The 19357-nt window shown below is 40.2% G+C and overlaps 1 protein-coding gene across 3 annotated transcripts in view; it reads left to right on the top strand.

Moving 5' to 3' along the window:
• Window positions 1-19357, top strand: part of LOC148398662 (SH3 and PX domain-containing protein 2A-like) — an 82246-nt gene that overhangs the window by 1581 nt on the left and 61308 nt on the right. For all 3 annotated transcript variants that reach the window (XM_088374699.1, XM_088374701.1, XM_088374700.1), the window contains one exon: window positions 8227-8307. In XM_088374699.1, coding sequence (XP_088230825.1) covers window positions 8227-8307 — 81 coding nt within the window. The remainder of the gene's footprint in view (window positions 1-8226; window positions 8308-19357) is intronic.

Here is a 19357-nt window from a genome sequence, read left to right as displayed (position 1 = left end):
TATTTTGTGCTGTTACACAATCAGAAACAACTGGTAGAAAAGCTCAAACAAAGCATATAATGACTTTACGTAAAATGTCCTATCCGTGTAAAAATAATCATCTGACAATAACTGTATTGTGAAGCACCTCGATATATAAAAACATGCATTAAGAAGGATTGGTCAAAGAACCCATGAGCCATCATGGAAATAATAAATGATAAATGATCAATACTGGCTATTTGGAATTAGTGTGATATTGATATTCACATTAGTATAGATTCTTTTGATGCTATCAATCTTCACAGCCCTAACACAGGTGTATTTAGGGGCCCAAGGCAAACCTTGTCATTGGGCCCACCACAAATCGTCAAGATTCAGAATATTAATGCTAATCATTATCTAAAATGTGTGAATTTGAGGCAAGTCTCATATTTCCTTAGAGAGATAAAGTTCTTTAAATCATGGAGAAATCATATCCAACTAGCCAATGATTTTTATGTAGTTGATAACGTTAATCAATTTGATATAGGTCAATATTTTCATTTATTTTTTACTATAATATTACATCTTTGTGATGAAAAGAGTCACTCTTAACCACATCCTACTTGGCTGACATTGACCACAGTGCTACCGCGACTAGCAAGACCCTCACCTCAGGCTCTTGCTCTTCTCATCCACTTTCAGTGTCACAGTTAAAAAGGTTAAAATCTTTGGTAGTTTTGATAAATGCAGTTTGCATTTTCAACATCGCTTATCCTGTTCAGGGTTGCGGAGGATGCTCGAGCTATCCCAGCTGACATAGGGCGAAAGGCAGACTAGACCCTGAACTGGTCGCTAGGCAGTCGCAGGGCATGCGGAGACAAACAACCAGTCACAGCCACACGCACACCGCCACTGAGTGAAAATTTATCCCACGCTGTCCACACACTATCAGCGACTTTATAACATAACATCATTTCTGGAAGTCATGGGACTGACAAAACAGTTCTGCAAAGTTTCATTCCATTTTTTTTTTTTTTTTTAAATCATTTTTACATATCGGTCATGTGCATCGTTCACAAATAATCAGATACTACAGTACACCTTTAGTTAAGTTATGTAGAGTTATAAAATTAGTTGTTTTATGCATCATTTGTTATTCATTTCGATTACATGTTTCTTTCACTTGTCTTGAACATGCTGGAAACATTACATCAGATTTAAGCCAATGTTATCCTTATTTATCTTATATAAATACCTTCCTTGCTTGAAGCAAGTCTTCTTACTTTACCTTACTTTACCCTACCACTTGAAGATTTTTAAAAATACACACAGTATGAAATGAGAATGACACTCAATATCAGGGTTATTTATTCCACAGCTGCCCTAATATAATAGCTTTGTTAATTTACCACAAACATGTGTAATCTTTAATCAAACAGTATCGAGTGTTGGAGCTTTAACCGCAATTACTATATTTTCCACACTAAATAATCATGTTATTGTTATTCACAGTTTATACAAGTGACTGTTTTGACAAACCTGAAACAATGGAATCATCTTATTTCTTGATTAAAATGCCATTTCGTTACTTGCATTGATGAAAAATAATAGTTTATTACTATTTGTATAGTACTATTGTTTTAGTGGTTGAATATTTAATTTTACACTTTGTATTTGGTTACACACTATATGTTCGTGGCCGCATGGTGATGCACTGGTTAGCACGTCCACCCCACAGTTCAGAAGTTGCGATTTTGCGATCCCTGTGTGGGGTTCACATTTTCTCCCCGTGCCTGTGTGGGGTTTTCTCTGGGTACTCCAGTTTCCTCCCGCATTCCAAAAACATGCATGTAGACCGATTGGGCACCCCAAATTGCCCGTAGGTGAGTGCGAGTGAGGATGGTTGCTCGTCTCTGTGTGCCCTGTGATTGGCTGGCAATCAGTTCAGGGTGTCCCCCGCCTACTGCCCGATGACTGCTGGGATAGGCTCCAACACGGCTGCGATCCCTTTGGGGACAAGTGTTACGGAAAATGGACGGATGGAGTATATATACGTAGTATGTCAATACATACATATACAGTATTTTCACTATGTGGTTGTATCCCCAATGATGTTTTTTTGTAAATGAAAATCTAAAGTCATATGGTTAAGATTCTGTTGAATGTTTTTCATGTGTTAGTTTTGTCAGGCCTAAGTTTATTTGGTAGATACTCTGCTGTTCCATCAAGAATTTTACATCAGGACCCAGTGATATTTGGACACAGCACCTGTTTGTGATGTACGTACAATATTTTTACAGTATGTTGATAGTATCTCCACATTTTGTGGGCATTAGAGCTTGTTAATCATAGTCGGAGCTGCATAGTTTAGCTTATGAGAGCTGAGCCTTTCCGAGTTATGCATTGAACTCCTCGGACTGCGATCTGTGGCCTAGTTTCCCAGGCTACCAATTCTCATGAGACAAGGCTGTGCAAAAATAGAGAGGGAAGGAGTGAAAACCTGGCACAATATGTGGTGTCCATTCAGTTTCATTTGCAGTGTTTGAGAAACCAGCTGGAAATGCTTATCCTGGGGGCGGCGGTATCCAGAGGGAAGTGTTTGTTGGACCATAGAAACGACGTTGCAAACGCACTCTCAGGCTTTCTACTTCTTTGAATGTTTTATGTGTGAGACTTTGTTTGTAGAGTGCAAGGTGATGAAATGAGAAGAAGTTTCAGTTCACAACAATGTTGAATCACTTTTTGGTTCCTTTACAACTCCCAGTCCCACTACATTTTCAAGAGTCCCGTACAAAGGCTTAGGTTGGAAAAGAGTTGTTACTTTGCACCATAAACATCTTTCCAGATGGCTGTTTCCCACTAAAATATTTATTGGTGTCTCAAAATGTGAGCCATATCTAAGTGAGAGGTTCCTTGTTTTCAGATGCTTGCCTCAATAAACATATGGAGAGGAGTGGTTTTATTTAGACCTTTTCCCTGCTTGATTGTTGTTTGCGAAATGACTGTCAAGGAGATTGGTTTGTTCAGGCGCAACAGACGAGGGAATCACATGCTTTGCTGACTTTGCTGTACTTCTGATTTTGGCTGCACGGTAATAAAATCATTGAAGGTTTTGTACTGAGGACAAGCCACATAGAAAATGAATGGCTTAATTCCTGCTGTTGTACACTTTAAACAGGGAATTGTATGCACTTACATGACTGGTTTATACAAGCATTGAATATCTTTGCGAAACCTCACGTACATGTGCTCGTAATAAATAAAATGTATATGTTTTATGATACACCATATTTTTTGTTTTGTTTCAATTGTATATTCTGGGTAAAAGTCCATGCATTTGCATCACCCAAGAATGGCAACAATGTGTGCAGTAGGATATATCGTATTGTGTGAGGGTACCAATTTCAACTCTGGGCTGCAGTATTGTTTTTATGTAAAATGATAATTTCTTATCTCATAAAAGCCATTTTACTTTTGGGCCTCTTTATATCGGTAATTTTTTCAAATTTTCAACAGACTGAACCACTTAATAGCACATATAACCAAACACTAATATTCCATGACTAATAAAAAGTCAAGAGTATGAATAAACATTCATTTATTAAACCAGCCTTTCTATGGAATTAGAAATTCTTTCTCCAGTTTGAGAATAGAAAAAAATCCTATGCCTGACGACTTACACTTAGGGCGGCAGTAGCTCATCCACAAGGACTTGGGCTTTGGGACCGGAGGGTCACGATTTGGATTCTGTTGTGGACAACAAATTTAAATTGGACATCAAATTTAAATTAGACATGTCTTCCTGACTTTTGTCGAGTTGCCCTTGAGCAAAACACTGGATCATAGTAATTACCAGAATCATAAAGTATCAACTCAGCGCAATAACCCAAATATCAGGCTAGCACAAACCGACATGTCATTACATTTGAATAAATGTATATTCACTTTACAAAATTGTTTCTACATACTATTCACATCTATTAGGGCTCAAGACTATGGCTAAAATGGTCGCATATGCAGCCTGTTTTTTAAATTGTGCAAATTAGAATTTCATCTGGTCATGTTCATGTGAGTGCATACATTTTAATGCTCCCACCAAGGCAGGGGCTGTAAAGACATTGCAGTTAAAAGTCATTTTAAATCGTCTATTGTTTCTGGATTACACGTTTGCCTACCACTTTAGATTTGCACGCAGATTGCAGATGCACACAAGCTTCCATTCATAAAACAAAGGTAGTCGTTATGTGCAATCTGTACATGTGCATTGGTCCACACTTCTCTGTCAATGAACACACTGCACACATTGGTCGGTCTGTCCGCACATAACAGTGTATCTATGCCTGCAGTATTGTGAATGAAAGAACATTCAGTATACTTATTCGCCACATTGAGGTTAAACACGCCCCTGCTGAAAGGTAGTTTGTGTTTCTGCACATAATGATAATGAAAATAAAAAATGGTCTAAAAAGCAATCATTGAAATAATTGAAATTGGTGTAACACATTTTAGCAAATCAACGAACAAGTAATATTCATTGAGAAATAACTGATAAAGACAAACAATATACTTGCCAACTTTAGGATGTGAATTTTTTTCATAACCTTAAGTTTTCTTTGCCAAGTTTCCGAGTTTTTTTGCCTTACATTTACCACATGAAGGAAAATTACAGCTGTTTCTCTGATATTTGGTTAGTACTGATAAGCCTACAAAAGACATTATGAAGGGTTTTGAACACACGAGCAAAGCTTATGAATTGATCTGTTGCACATTTAACTTTATTCTGAGAAAGTTTTCTTGTCTGGGTGGGAAACAGTTTAGCATAGTTCAGGCCTTTTCAGATTATTTTTTAACGATTCAGACCAAAAATTCAGTGAAGAAATGTATTACATAATTATTATTTTGTTATCTACATGTAATTTTATGTGAAAATGGTTAATTGAAATAGAAAATTCCAAACTGAACACTAGTAAAAAAAATCACGGATGCTTTTGTAGGCAGAGAATATTATGGTCTCTGTTTTATATGCTATTTTAAATATAGCAGCCTAGGCGGGGTTCACTGCATTTAGTGGCTAGCCCACATTCTCTGTTCCTTCAATTCCTGTGTTCGTATGCTTTCTTCTCTTGAAAACGGAATCACTGGGACCTGTTTTCTCTTCAAAACTGTAAGTTTTGTCAATTGTCTATCTTAAATGTCTATCCTTTTGCTTTTCGCATGATGGTCATTGTATCAATGATATGTTGGCTTCTTTTCAGAAATATATAAACTTATAATGTGCTTATGTAGAGGAACTTGGTAAAAATTGCAATTTTCTGATTTCTGATTTCTGATTTTTTAATAGAATTTTTGCGAGACAAAATGTAACACTGTCCTTTTCTTTCTTTCTGGGATGCTGAAGCCCTGAAATAATTGGTTTCTATTTTACCTTAGTTTGTGCTTTTGTCATTCAAGAAATAATTTACTAGACACCTTTAATGAGAAATTTGACATGAGGCATTTTGCCAAAACGAAAGCTCTCGTCGCATGTTAAAGATACATTTACCTGTAAGTTGCTAAAGCCTAGCTATAAAATTTCGCTACCAGAAGCTTTACAAAGAGATTTGCACTCTCATCTTAGTTAAATTACCTACAGTAGCTCATCTGTAAGTAATTTGCTTCAGAACGCAAGGGTTCCAGTTCAAGTCCTGCTGTAGCCAAAAAATGTAAAATAGCTAGTAGTTGTTGGAGAGATCCTAGACCAGTGGTTCTTAACCTGGGTTCGATCGAACCCTAGGGGTTCGGTGAGTCGGCTTCAGGGGTTCGGCAGAGCTGGTATGTCATTCCCCCCCCCGCGGATAGCCGAACACACCTGAATGGCGTGTAAATTCGCGATAACGCATATCTGAACTGGTCTTGCAAAGACAACAGCAGAAGTCGTAAAGAGGGGTTCGGTGAATGCGCATATGAAACTGATGGGGTTCGGTACCTCCAAAAAGGTTAAGAACCACTGTCCTAGACTTTAGCAAGACACTGACTCCTAAGCACAAAAGATGTAATTTGTAATCTCACTCTCTTTCCCTGCATGTCTGCTAAAAAGTCATTTCTTGATTCAACAAATGGGTGTGGCTACTGATCTGTTCAGTAAAATAGATTTTTGCTCTGAGTATAAAGTGGAATTGCTGAAAGGAAACACAATGCCATTGTTTAATCTGTGCATGGCATATATGGTGTAGGGTCAGGCTCATTTAGTCAGATTCACACCTTAACTGATTAGTGAATTTGTTTCCCACCGGCCCTGAGTCACTAAACTTCAATATCCTGATTGTTATTTAGTAATTGGTTTTGGAAAACTGTACAGTAAATCATCAGACATGACATGCTTTATGTGTGGTACATAATCTCAAGATACTATATCAAGACATAATGAACCAAAAACTACATGTTGTATTTCAATATGTATGTGAATGCTTGCCTCTCTGGATTTTCCATCCCTGTGATTGTACCATCCTCTTAACATATGTTTACATGGCCTCCACTAAATGTGAAAATTATAAATTTGGAAAAACTATGAAACTTTGTATTACCTTTTTAATATTCAATGAGCCACATAATGGCATCCCTAGCATTTGCTTCTCTGCTTGTCCTGTTTCTAACTAACTTTGGGTGAGAGTGAGGGTACACCCTTGACTGGTTGCCAGTCAATCAAAACGTAGGTTACAAATTCAGTATTAACTCAGTGGAACCTCTCAAGTAGATCGAACAATGTCATTTGAGCAAGGCACTTGCATAAACAGCTCATTTGATCTCTGAAACCCAACTAGTCCACATGTGTTTTGTGGACTTGGAGAAGGCGTTCGACCGTGTCCCTCGGGAGGTTCTGTGGAGGGTGCTTCGGGAGTACGGGGTGCCGAGCCAACTGATAAGGGCGGTTCGGTCCCTGTATCACCGATGCCAGAGTCTGGTCCGCATTTCCGGCAGTAAGACGGATTCGTTCCCAGTGAGGGTTGGACTCCGCCAAGGCTGCCCTTTGTCACCGATTCTGTTCATAATTTTTATGGACAGAATTTCTAGGCGCAGCCGAGGCGTTGAGGGGGTCCGGTTTGGGGACCTCAGCATCGCGTCTCTGCTTTTTGCAGATGACGTGGTGCTGTTGGCTTCTTCAGGCCGTGATCTCCAGCTCTCGCTGGAACGATTCGCAGCCGAGTGTGAAGCGGTCGGGATGAGGGTCAGCACCTCCAAATCCGAGTCCATGGTCCTCGATCGGAAAAGGGTGGAATGCCCTCTCCGGATCGGGGATGAGATCCTGCCCCAAGTGGAGGAGTTCAAGTATCTTGGAGTCTTGTTCACGAGTGAGGGGAGGATGGAGCGTGAGATCGACAGGCGGATCGGTGCAGCGTCGGCAGTAATGCGGACCCTGTACCGGTCCGTTGTGGTGAAGAGAGAGCTGAGCCAAAAGGCAAAGCTCTCAATTTACCAGTCGATTTACGCTCCTACCCTCACCTATGGTCACGAGCTATGGGTCGTGACCGAAAGAACGAGATCTCGGATACAAGCGGCCGAAATGAGTTTTCTCCGCAGGATGTCCGGGCTCTCCCTTAGAGATAGGGTGAGAAGCTCGGTCATCCGGGAGAGACTCGGAGTAGAGTCGCTACTCCTCCACGTTGAGAGGAGCCAGATGAGGTGGCTCGGGCATCTTATCAGGATGCCTCCTGGACGCCTCCCTGGGGAGGTGTTCCGGGCATGTCCCACCGGTAGGAGACCCCGTGGACGACCCAGGACGCGCTGGAGAGACTATGTCTCTCAGCTGGCCTGGGAACGCCTTGGGATCCCCCGGGATGAGCTGGATGAAGTGGCTGGGGAGAGGGAAGTCTGGGAGTCCCTCCTAAAGCTGCTGCCCCCGCGACCCGACCCCGGATAAGCGGAAGAAGATGGATGGATGGATGAAACCCAACTAAAAAGTCACACTATACGGAAAAAGGCAAAAATAGACTCGAGCACACATGAACAGCGTACAGTTTGTCAAAGACAGCAATAAAATGGAACTTAATGACGTCATACAATCTACACTGGTGGTAGATTTAAGGGCAAGTAGGGAGGTGCTGAAACACAAGGAGCATGGCCAGGTAGAATGGGAAATTCAACACTGACATCACTAAAGTGAAACCAATAACAAACAATAATGATCTGATAATAGGGTGACCTCACAAAGGGCTAAAGCATCATCTGAATATGAAAGTGTACTACCTGAACCCTAAGATGTTGCATCTCTCTTTGCCTTCCTAGGTTTATCTCATCAATGTCACCTACTCTGACAATACCTCTCACATCATTTACAGAAGATACAGCAAGTTCTTTGACCTTCAGGTAATGCTCTATTAATTTAACTCAACCACATCAAATTGATGCTCTGTTTTTAATTGACAAGCTTACAGTTTACTATTTTAAATGTGTGTATGTTTGTGAATATTGGCTATCCCAAGTGCTCTGGTGTTGTCCACTGTGTTGCCTTAATGAATCTATGTGGGTGCAAGTAATTGGTCAGGGTACAAGGGAGACATGGTTTATATACCTTACCCCTGGACTCCCCAACCACTGGGCCGCACAGAGTGACTGGAGAAAAAAAATATTTAATTGGTCATTAGAGTTTGAAAGAGGTTCTATTTGAAAAATTAGCTGCATTCGCCATGGGTTTGTCTAAACACTCAAATCATTTCTGTCATATGATATGAGGGAAAAAAAACAAGCTCGCAAGTTTGCAAAATAAAGTAAAAAAAAGGTCATGTTTGGAGAGTTTCTGAAAAAGGAAACAGGCCACATACTGAGACAGAAGAAGATCCTACAACTTTCAAGATAAAAAAAAAAATGCCTGTCCATCAAATTATGTAGGTGAACATCAACTTATACTGCATTTTTCTGCATTTCTATGTTTGGGCAAAGCATAATTTTTCTCGTCACCAATGTGTTACCCTTAAAATGTCAGAAAGGTGACCACCTTTTTGATGGTAAAAGAAATCAACATGAAAGCTAATTGTGCTAAATGTGCTGTTCTTTATTGGGTTCCATTGTCATACTTTCATGTGATGCTCTGAATGAGGGTGAACTTTAAAATGTCCCCTTAAATCATGTTTGAAAGTCCTGTGCAAGAGTCCCAGCACACTCGTCTTTGTTTCCTACAATGACTATTTCATACAGAGAGAATGACTGTGTGCAGGCATTTGCATCCCCTGCCCCACTGCAAGCTACCATATGTATATAGCACCAGAGGTCTCTGGGTTGCTCGTAATATGAAAGGACTATACAGAGAACGTTACGGGGGCACATCTCAGTAGCGCCTGTGTGCAACCCCAGCAGGAAGTGATGTTTCAATCGGTGAAGGAAACCTTTTTACTGAAAGGTCCCGTTGATAAACGAGGCAATGTGATTGCCCTCTGCAAAATAATATTCACAGTGTGGGCTGACATTCACATGCAAAACACAGAAGAGGCGCAATAAAGGTCACACTCCAGAGCCGTATAGAAAATGACCACATTTTGACAATTTCTCCTTATGGCACAAAATTATTTATGGTCAATTGCGTAGAAATATTCTTTCACAGTATTTAAAAAAAAAAAAGTTGGATATTTTATTGGCATTACCGTTGCATGTGTTACAGTGAGCCACAAGGGGTTGAATGTATGAATGTATTTGTAGAAGAGCAGGTCAGGTATCTTGCAGATTCCCATTGTCTTTTGACCCACTATTGGGCAAACTACGCTTTCTATCCAAACATTTTAGGGTCATGGACTCTACATTTGCAGGCCAGTGAACCTTGCACAGTGTTGTAGTGAGTGATGCTTTTCATATTAACTTAAATTAATTGTTTAATATTTGCACATCTAGTGCATAAATTACCAGACAGATAATTTGCACAGTCCCACTGATCTTCTGATTGTTAAGGTAAAATTCTTTAGGTCTCTTACCTAGGACTAGTTTGTCATGGCTGACACTGCTTGCGGCGTAAAGCCTCAGACAATTTAGCTCCAAGGATCATTGGGATGCGCCAACCACTCGACCACAATAAGGTGATGGCTCACAGATGGGCGATCCAAAACATTTTTTGATAAATGAAGGGGAGATCTACACTTTTTTTTCTTTGCACTGTAAGGTAGCTGTCAAAGATTTACTATTTCTCACCAACTGTGGTTGTCTTTTGCTTTGTACATGTCCTCTCTGCTTGGTTGAGCCCTGTTTCTGTCCAAGGTCTTCTCCAGCTGAGTGGAATGTGGAAGAGAGTCGGTGAATGCTAGATATCTTTGGCATCTATGCCTCACACGGAGCCTTGTCAGTTTGCTCAAGGATGCTTTCTTTACCTCACTCACGTGCGGCCTCATAAATCCAAGCATAACCTATTCTCACTGCATCAGAAAGTATGCAATATTTTCTCTCCCTTTATTGTTGACCTCATACCAGCTTGCAAAATGAAATGGCTGAAGACAATGGGGCTATACTACCAACAAGTGTCATTTTACCCTATTACTTTCATAGTCACCTGCCTCTGGGAATCTTCACCTTATCACTTTCATGGTCACATTCCTTTGGCATTTTTGAAGATTTTGCATTTTTTCAATTTCATAGCACAATTATAGTGACCAAGGTTATTATCAGTATTATTATATTAAGTCACTGATGATTTTGTTACGTGTTATGTATGTATGGACAAGCCTTCTGCCATTGACATCTTTTAATCAATCAAAAGGTTTGCGGCGCAAGTAAACGCTACCTCGATAAAAAACTACAAATGTCCAACCGGAAAGGGAGGTGCACATCTTGCTGCCTGGAACAAACCACAACTGAATGAGTAAAACTTAAAACGGAAGAATTTATAAACGTAATATGTAAGCTTTAAATTACCGTAATTTTTTTACTAAAAGTCGCTCCGGAATATAGGTCGCATGAGCCATAAAATGCACAATAATGTAAAAAAAACACATATATAAGTCACTACGGAGTACAAGTCGCATTTTGGGGGAAATTTATTCGACAAAATCCAACACCAAGAACAGACATGAACCAGCAACAACAGGCTAAACGATAGGTATGCTAGCGTGACATAAACACAAACGAAGAGCTGAGAACGGGCCTGACGTAACATTCAGAGTTATTCAAATAACTATTACATACATAACACGTTTATAAAGCCATCTGTGTCACTCCAATTCATTAAATCCATCGTTCGCCCTTTATGGAAATGATGCCGCGTAAGCGCCGTGCCGCTGACGTCTAAATATTCTAAATATTCCACAGACCCATATGACGATATATAAAGTATATATCAAATAACTATCATATAAACAATATTATCAAACCATCTGTGCCATCCAAATCATTAAATCCATCGATCAAATACCTCGTCCTTTGTCAACAACGCCGCGCGTGCGCCCTGACGTCAGCCTTGTCATTATTCCACAGATCTAGTATATAACTATATTATAGCATTAACAAAGTACAAGGAAAGACGTGGGTTTGGTAAACGGCTCTTTATTTAACAAAACAAGAGTTCAACGAGCCAACAACTACTGAACTGTAACGATAAAAACATATACAAGTGTCTATACGAAATAAAATATATCAAATAACTATAACATAAATAGTTCACCACCACATGGCCCCAAGCACCGGCGTCGACTTCCAGGTGTGTGGCGGCGTGGACTTCCATCCCCGGAGGTGGCACTTCCAGCCACAGAGGTGGAAGAGGGCTCCATAGAATAGGACCGGGCGTGCGTAAAAGCCATGTCCGAGCCCCATCCACCGTCCCCGGACAGCCGAGCGCCGGCCCCCGACTTCAATCCACGGAGGTGAAAGAGAGCTCCGTAGAGTAGGACCGGGCGTGCGTAAAAGCTATGTCTGAGCCCCATCCACCATCCCTGGACAGCCACCCGACCGAGCGCCGGCCCCCGACTTCAATCCAAAGAGAGCTCCGTAGCGTAGGACCGGGGATGCGTAAAAGCCATAATAGTTTTTCAAACCTTCTGTGTCACTTCAAATCATTAAAACCTTCAAACTCTTTGTCTTCCGTGTCACTTACAAACAAAGCCCCTAATGATGCCGGTAGTACGTGGGGCCCTTCGTCATCTTCGTCATCCTGTGATCGAATCTTTGTCCTTTATGTAACAACCACTGCATCGCGCCACTGACGTCACTTGAAATTCAAATTACAGTAATCCCTTGCTACATCGCGGTTCGTTTATCGCAGTTTAACTTTTTTTTTTTTGAATTTTGAAAATTTGTGAAAAAATTCACATAAGTCGCTCCTCAGTATAAGTCGCCCCCCAACCAAACTATGAAAAAAAACGCGACTTATAGTCCGAAAATTACGGTATTAGGCTTAGCATCACATCTATTAACATTTGTTTGAAATGGTTATCAAGATTAAAAAACTGAACTGGACTAATAACAGAAGTGTATATAATTGTATTTGTTTTATCAATTTTAGTTCATTTTAAGTTAAACTTATTCTGGTGAGTATCAGCTGCGCTGGGTTTGCAAATCGGGCCATCCAGCTGCGGTGATGATCTGATGGCACTCGTGCCAAAAATCCGGACAAATGTCACTTGATCAAGGAGCAAATCCTCATTAGATGAGATTAGATGACTTTATTTGTGCAGTTCGCGCACTGTGCACAGCGGTGTGTACTCTGTGTGTTTACAAGAAAAATGCAAGTACTGGGCAAAAACAGGCCAGTGACAGAATTTATGTGCATCATTGATATTTGTCGCAAGTGTACTAGCACGTAAATGCTTATTAACACACGCGTACTGTGGACTATATCTTACTCACCTAAATTTAGAATGGCATTGCACTCAGTGGGAGCAGCGATGCTCACTTTCTAACTTTCGCTTCTTTGGTTCTGCCGCGTTTCATATCTTGGGGTACGTTTCTTCTTCGTCTACTTTTGTCCTTTTTTGGTGGAGCAACTCCCTTGATCAACAGTAATAGTAGAACAGTAGCTCTCTCTGGTGTTAAAATTAGAAAGTGGGATACACTCAGGCAAGAGTTGAAGTGCGGGCCATATTCTATTCTATTTATAAAACGTCTTGTGGGACAATTAAAAATGGACCATAATTTGGACACCCCTACTGTAGGGGTACACTGGCCTGACTTGTGTGTGGGCAGCACAGAATTGTTTGTCGCTTATTGATGGTGTGCATGTGGGTGTTACCGATTGCCCGTCTCTCTATATGTGCTCTGCGAGTGGCTGGCGAAAAGTTCAGGGAATAGTTTGCCTTTTGCCCAATTGTAGCTGGGATAGTCTCCAGCACCCCACATAACCCTGAATAGGTGTTGCGAATAGATGGATGTATTACTACGTCATTGTGAAAAAAAACACTCAAAAGTTAGACATTTTATTTGGAATACCAAAATGGTAACAATAAAAATAAATCTGTATGTATGCAAGATGTCCAAACTTAAAAAAAAATCATCAAATTAAAAACCTTGTGCTCTTTTTCAATAAAAATTATGTGGGTTGCCTATTATCATGTTTCTTATTAGTGCAGGATTTAAGCATGTAACAGCAGATAAGCGTCATTATGCAACACATTTTCAAATGCTCACTTGTACAACATTCCAAGGAAATCACAATGTCTTATCACATTTACCCTTTATCACTGTTGAGCTATTTTTAGTAGAGGCCCACAAGATATTCATGTGGTCCTTGGGGGCTACCTTGGTGCCCGCAGGAACGACATTGATGACCCCTCTGCAGAAATGTCATAGGCTGTAGATCAGCAGAGTTGCTGTATTTACAGGTTAGCATTAGGTGACAGTCCTCGCAAAACAAGCAAGAAGATAATTACTTGATCATTGTCAAATAAATTAATGAATCTGTTCAGCTGTATGAAACTGGAATAGGAACATTTAGAGAGAGTTAATGCAGGACTGGTTTGAAAGCCATATATAAATAATACATAATTGTGCTCTTAGTCATCACTGCGTTTGTGGTCCTGCATACAGTACAGTTTGATAACTACAGGCCTTGTATTGTACTGTATTATCCTGGCAGAAACAGACGAAAACCTGTAAAAACACTTTGGCTGAGGTATCAGTTTATGCTTATCTGTGGTATTAGTGGGAATGTTACTGTGTTTCCAATCTGAGGCACTGGCTTGAGCTCACTTTTCTTTAGGTTAATGGACAGCAATTGGGTAAACAGCAGCAAACATGACATTGGAAACTTGCAGTCCAAATATTTGATGAGGGAAAAAAAAAACTGAGATAGAGACAAGAGAAGGGAACTTCATGTTTCAATGTATTCTTCTGAGTTCTCTAATAGTCTTTAACACTTGCTCTTGACTCCTCTCATATGTTCCATTCATCTCATGTTCTCCTTGATCACAATCATTCTAATCATATCTCATGCCTACATTTTCGAACCCTCACTTATATTCCCTTTTTATCTGTCTCTTTTTGGAAACCACTTTTTGACCCTTCTCACTCTCGTCACTGCCAACCCTTACTCCGATGAAGCGTTCCTTCACTGCTTGTTATGGGGGCCAAGTGGTTGCAGATTATGGATGCTATTGTCAGTGTCTCTAGATTTATGTGTTGTTCACTTTTATCCCTAAATCTGTAGTAAATAATGATATTGAATACCTCCATGCCAGAATCAATATTGTCACCATAAAACATCAATTAACTTCATGGACAATGTAATTCCTTCTATTTAAAGTTTTTCACTTTCTTTGATTTCTTCCAAATTCCCAAAACATGCATGTTGGGCAGACTGAAGATTTTGACTTAGGTTAGTTGTGTGAATGTGTGCGATTCTGCTTCAGTGCCTTGAACATCATCCGGCCTCTGTTACTCAGGGACAAACTGCTAGAGGTAGGCGTGAGTTCACACTTTGAGGCATGGCTTACTGACTATCGGCTGAGGCTGGGTGACTGCATGTCAGACACTGCTGTGAGCAGCACTCAAGCACCCCAGGGAACTGTGCTCTTTCCAGTCTTGTTGACTCGCTACATGTCTGACTTCAAGTACAACTGTGAGCTGTACCACATGCAAAGGTTTGTAGATGACATTGTCTTCTGGCGATTGTACACGCATACAAATACCTGCTCGTGCAGCTAGACTAACGCAAAGCCACAGAAAACTAACTCTGGGCACTATTCAAACTCACCACGGTGCTCTGTCATTGGTTAAATGTACCCATATCACATGATTTATGGACACCATGTGGTCAACCAGGGTCCACAATCCTGGCATTGTTTTGCATGAGCCTCTGTCCTGTTTTTATTTCCTGTAAATAACTTTTCTTTTTTTTTTTTTTTTTGCTTTAGGCTGTTCCATTCCCAATTTCGTTGTATATCTGCTGTGCAATGACAATAAAGGCATTCTATTCTACTCACTTAATACGTTAGGATGCTCAGTTTCCCAAAAAAGTCATAAAAATGTCTGTGGAAAGGAAACCCTCTATTAATCTAGTATTAACTAAAACAAAAATGTACATAACTTCAAAAAGATGACGAATGAATGTTTGGGATAAGAAATACTTTTTTGAGAAAGGGTGTGTGATTGCCAACGCACACCACACCCCGTTCTAACTTGGTTTAAAAAAAGATTTTATTTCTTCAATCGTTCACTAATCTCAGATTATCATTAAAACACACTTTATACATTGTATTGTGAGTTTGCTGCGGAAAACACCGTATACCTCACATAGACAAGTGCTCAACATTAAACCTCAAGAGTCAAGTTGCGGTGGCCTTGTCGGAAACATTACTGGTCCCATATATTCATGTTATATTCATCCGTCCGTCAGTCCATCCATTTTCTGAACCGCTTCTCCTCATAAGGGTTGCGGGCATGCTGGAGGGTAACCCAGCTGACTTTGGGCAGTAAGCGGGGGACGCTATGTGAACTAGTAGCCAGGCAATTGCAGGGCACACAGAGACAACCATTCACACTCACAACTTTCAACACGACTTATCCTGTTCTGATGTTTGATTCATTTAATAGGATTAATTAACAGAATGACGAGGTGAAGTATGAGGTATAGTGATATTTTAAGCGAGGCACTATTACTTCTCAAGTAGATTTCCAAGTCAACAAAAATGCAATGCTCCAATCAAATTTGAACTTGAATTCATGCATCGATTCAGCCTAGATATTTTTACTTTGACTGCGTTGCTGCAGCAGGCTGAACACCAAAAAACATTTGGATAATACATTGAGTGTATCTTTATCCTGGTCAGTAATGTTGTTAACTTGCCATGCACAAACAGTATGCATAGTGTAATTCAAGGGCTTGATCTATTTTTAACAGCTCAAACTCTCAATATTAGGATTAAAAAGCAAGAATGTCGGGCTGAGCAATATTTTTTCTAAAATTCTTATAATGGTATAAATTCCCTTCATTGTAACAATATATACTGTCATATAAACGTACAGATGTTGTACTAGTCTCTGGTGTCACAAAGAAGGATGCTGGATAAGCTTTTGTCTATCTTGGACCATCCACACCAACCATCTCTAGGCAGAGGAGGACTGTTACCACTGGAACATTTTTCTCTCTGAAGCCATGCTGCCTCTTAATTTCATCCTGAGGAAAACTTACATATTCTCATGGATTTAAGCACTTTTTCTCCAATGCTCCACAGAGGCTGTTTTAAGTTTAACGCCCCATGAAGGTGAAACATGTTGGACATTTTGATTGGTGACTACCCGAATGGCGCCAGTGACAGCTGACTTGTGTTCCCATTGTGGATAGACAGCACGCTGAGCCTAAATAATTGGCTAAAAACATCAGTGCCAGCGGACACTTCTCACCTTTGCAGAGCTTTTCAGCTTCAAACCGGCTGTGGCTTGTCTGAAGGCGCTGCTCACTTTTGCAATAACTGCAGTCATGAAATGCCTTTCACGATTACAACATCTACAGTCATCGGAAAGGCGTGATTAGTAAGTTAGGTAATGAATCATTTCTTTTTGTTTCATCTTTGAACAAACACATTCTCCATTAATCATGTTGGACAAGCGGTGCACACCTCAGCGTTGCTCATCTCGTATGATGACGATTAACTTATCGACTCCACAATTTAATTCCACGTTTAAAGTTTGAGATTTATTTTCCAAAAGCCAGCCTCAGAATTCAGTGAGTTAGATCTCACAGGCAGTTGTGCACACACAAGCTGCTTATGCATGGCATGTGAACCGGAAGTCATTCCCGAGTATGTGCTTTGTGAAGTGTCAAAGAAAAGCCCTGTTTAAAAAAAAAAAAAGAACTTGAGCAGAAATGGAAGAATACGGCCTATAGCCACCAACTCCCACATGAAACTGTCATTTTGCTCCTTGGCTGGGCAGCGGCAACTAAGATTGTCCAGCCATTAAGCTCCGTATTCAGAGACCCTCATTCTCCTGTTTGCACCCAAGTGCTTATTTAAGCGTCTGGATTTATGCGCTTTCCATTCATGCTGATTTTCCCATTCAGAACTCTGACACACACACTCACTTATAAGTTGTGAAGGTGTGTTCATTGATAGTGGAGGCCTTTTAGAAATCATGGAACGTACTTGCCATTTGAAATGTGTGAGAAAGTAAAAAAAAAAAAAAAAAAACTTGAAATTTGCTGTAAATTTGAAAAGGCCTTTCACTTTCTTGCTGTTTTTTTTAAAAAATATTTTTAATGGCTATGCTGTTGCTGTGTGCCAAAAGGCGCTATGCAGTTTTGTTTGGTCAGTGAGCGCTGAAATCTGTCTCTCACAGCAAGGCCACTTTCTGGCACAAAATTGCCAGAAATACTGCTACCATGGAAAGATTCATATGTACGTACTGTCACTGCGCTGAAGGACAAATGGAAAGAATTACACGCTCAGTGAAAAACAAAATCTCTGCGTACCACAAGAGACTAGAGCGTGCCCACCAGTGTCTTCGCTTAATTTAACTGCACTGGAGGAAGAAGTGGCATCCACGCTCTCTATGGTGGACATGCTCAGAGAGTAGCGTGGAATAGATACAGATGATATAGCTAAGGTGACCATTGGTTTTTAAATTAAAAGTATTAAATGTATAAGGACCTCACTGAACATTGTATCCTGGAAGCTTCACCATTTTGGGTCGTTAAAATGATGGAGAACTACATTTGACAATTTTCTTCTTCTGTCATAGTGGCTGGCTGGATTTGGTTTCACTTTGCAAATGTCTGGGCACAAAATATTGATCCTTGATATACCTACTGTCTGAGAAGTATGGAAAGACAGTTTGTTGTTTTAAAAGGTTTAAATCTTAGTTCTGTATGTATTACATTTATGGGCCGGTGTGTCATTAATGGGGTGTGGCCTATTGTGTGACAAGGATTTTGGAGTTAGTCAGACTGACAAGTGTAATGTTGCCATTATGTATTTGTGACTGGTTGTACCGTTCAGTGAACGATTGAAAGCTACGGGGATTGTAATGTTACAATAATAAATGTGAATGTGTCCCCCCCCCATCCCCACCAATATTGAATGACACACACACGCACAAAATACCCACAGCTCGGTATTCTGTGTGTGTGTGCGTGTATGTGAGTGTGTGAGTGTGCACGTGTGGATGGGTGTGCATGTGCGTGTGTGTGCTTGTACCTCAGAGATGATAGATTTTTGTCTTTGGCAAATTGCCAGCTAACTTCCACAAACATGTCTGATTAATTTAAGTGGTAATGCTTCAAATGGAAAATTCCTTTCAGTGATAAATTTTCCCTTCAAATGATTCTTAGTCAGGCACCTACTTAAATATAAAAGAAACATTTTGTGACTAAGGAACACTGAGTTAGAAGTTGTGTTGCTGTCTAAAATTTCCGTTTTTTTTTTTTTTTCTCTCATTTGTTTTCCACAACCATATGGCTTCAAATACCATCTGCTGGTTTTAACTTGAGCTGGAATCAGCCCCGGGGTAATTCTATGACGGATCTTTTCCAGTTGAAGCCTGTCCCTAGATTCCATATGTCACAAAACGCTCAGCCTTGGATTGTGAGTGACAAGTGAGGAGTTGAGAACAGATGTAACTTTGCTGCACCTGTTGTCTATTGAAATTATTGAACGCCAGACTCACCAGACGGGACACAACACCCTTCAGTATTGACATCTCTAGAACAGGGCTCATATTTTTAGATGACTGTCTCCAACCACCGAGAACCTCCCACAAGAAAGATAAAACGCAGTTGATTATTTTAGAATTATCCATCTGTTATATGTTTGAGTGGCCTCTTCCAGCCATACCTTCCTGATATTCTTGGTAATTGTCTTAAAACAAATTGTAGCGACTGTTAACGTTGATTAGGGGTGTCAAACTCATTTTTGTTGCGGGCCACATTGTGGTTATGGTTTCCCTCGTGGGGCCATTCATGATTTGAATAGAAAAGGATGGACACTCATATTATCACATACAACAGAATCTAGTA

Source organism: Syngnathus floridae, chromosome 4 (genome assembly GCF_059516105.1).
Source record: "Syngnathus floridae isolate MCC-2025c chromosome 4, RoL_Sflo_1.0, whole genome shotgun sequence".
Taxonomy (NCBI): Eukaryota; Metazoa; Chordata; class Actinopteri; order Syngnathiformes; family Syngnathidae; genus Syngnathus; species Syngnathus floridae.
The sequence above is the reverse complement of the archived record's forward strand: the minus strand, read 5'-3'. Positions and strand labels throughout refer to the sequence as shown.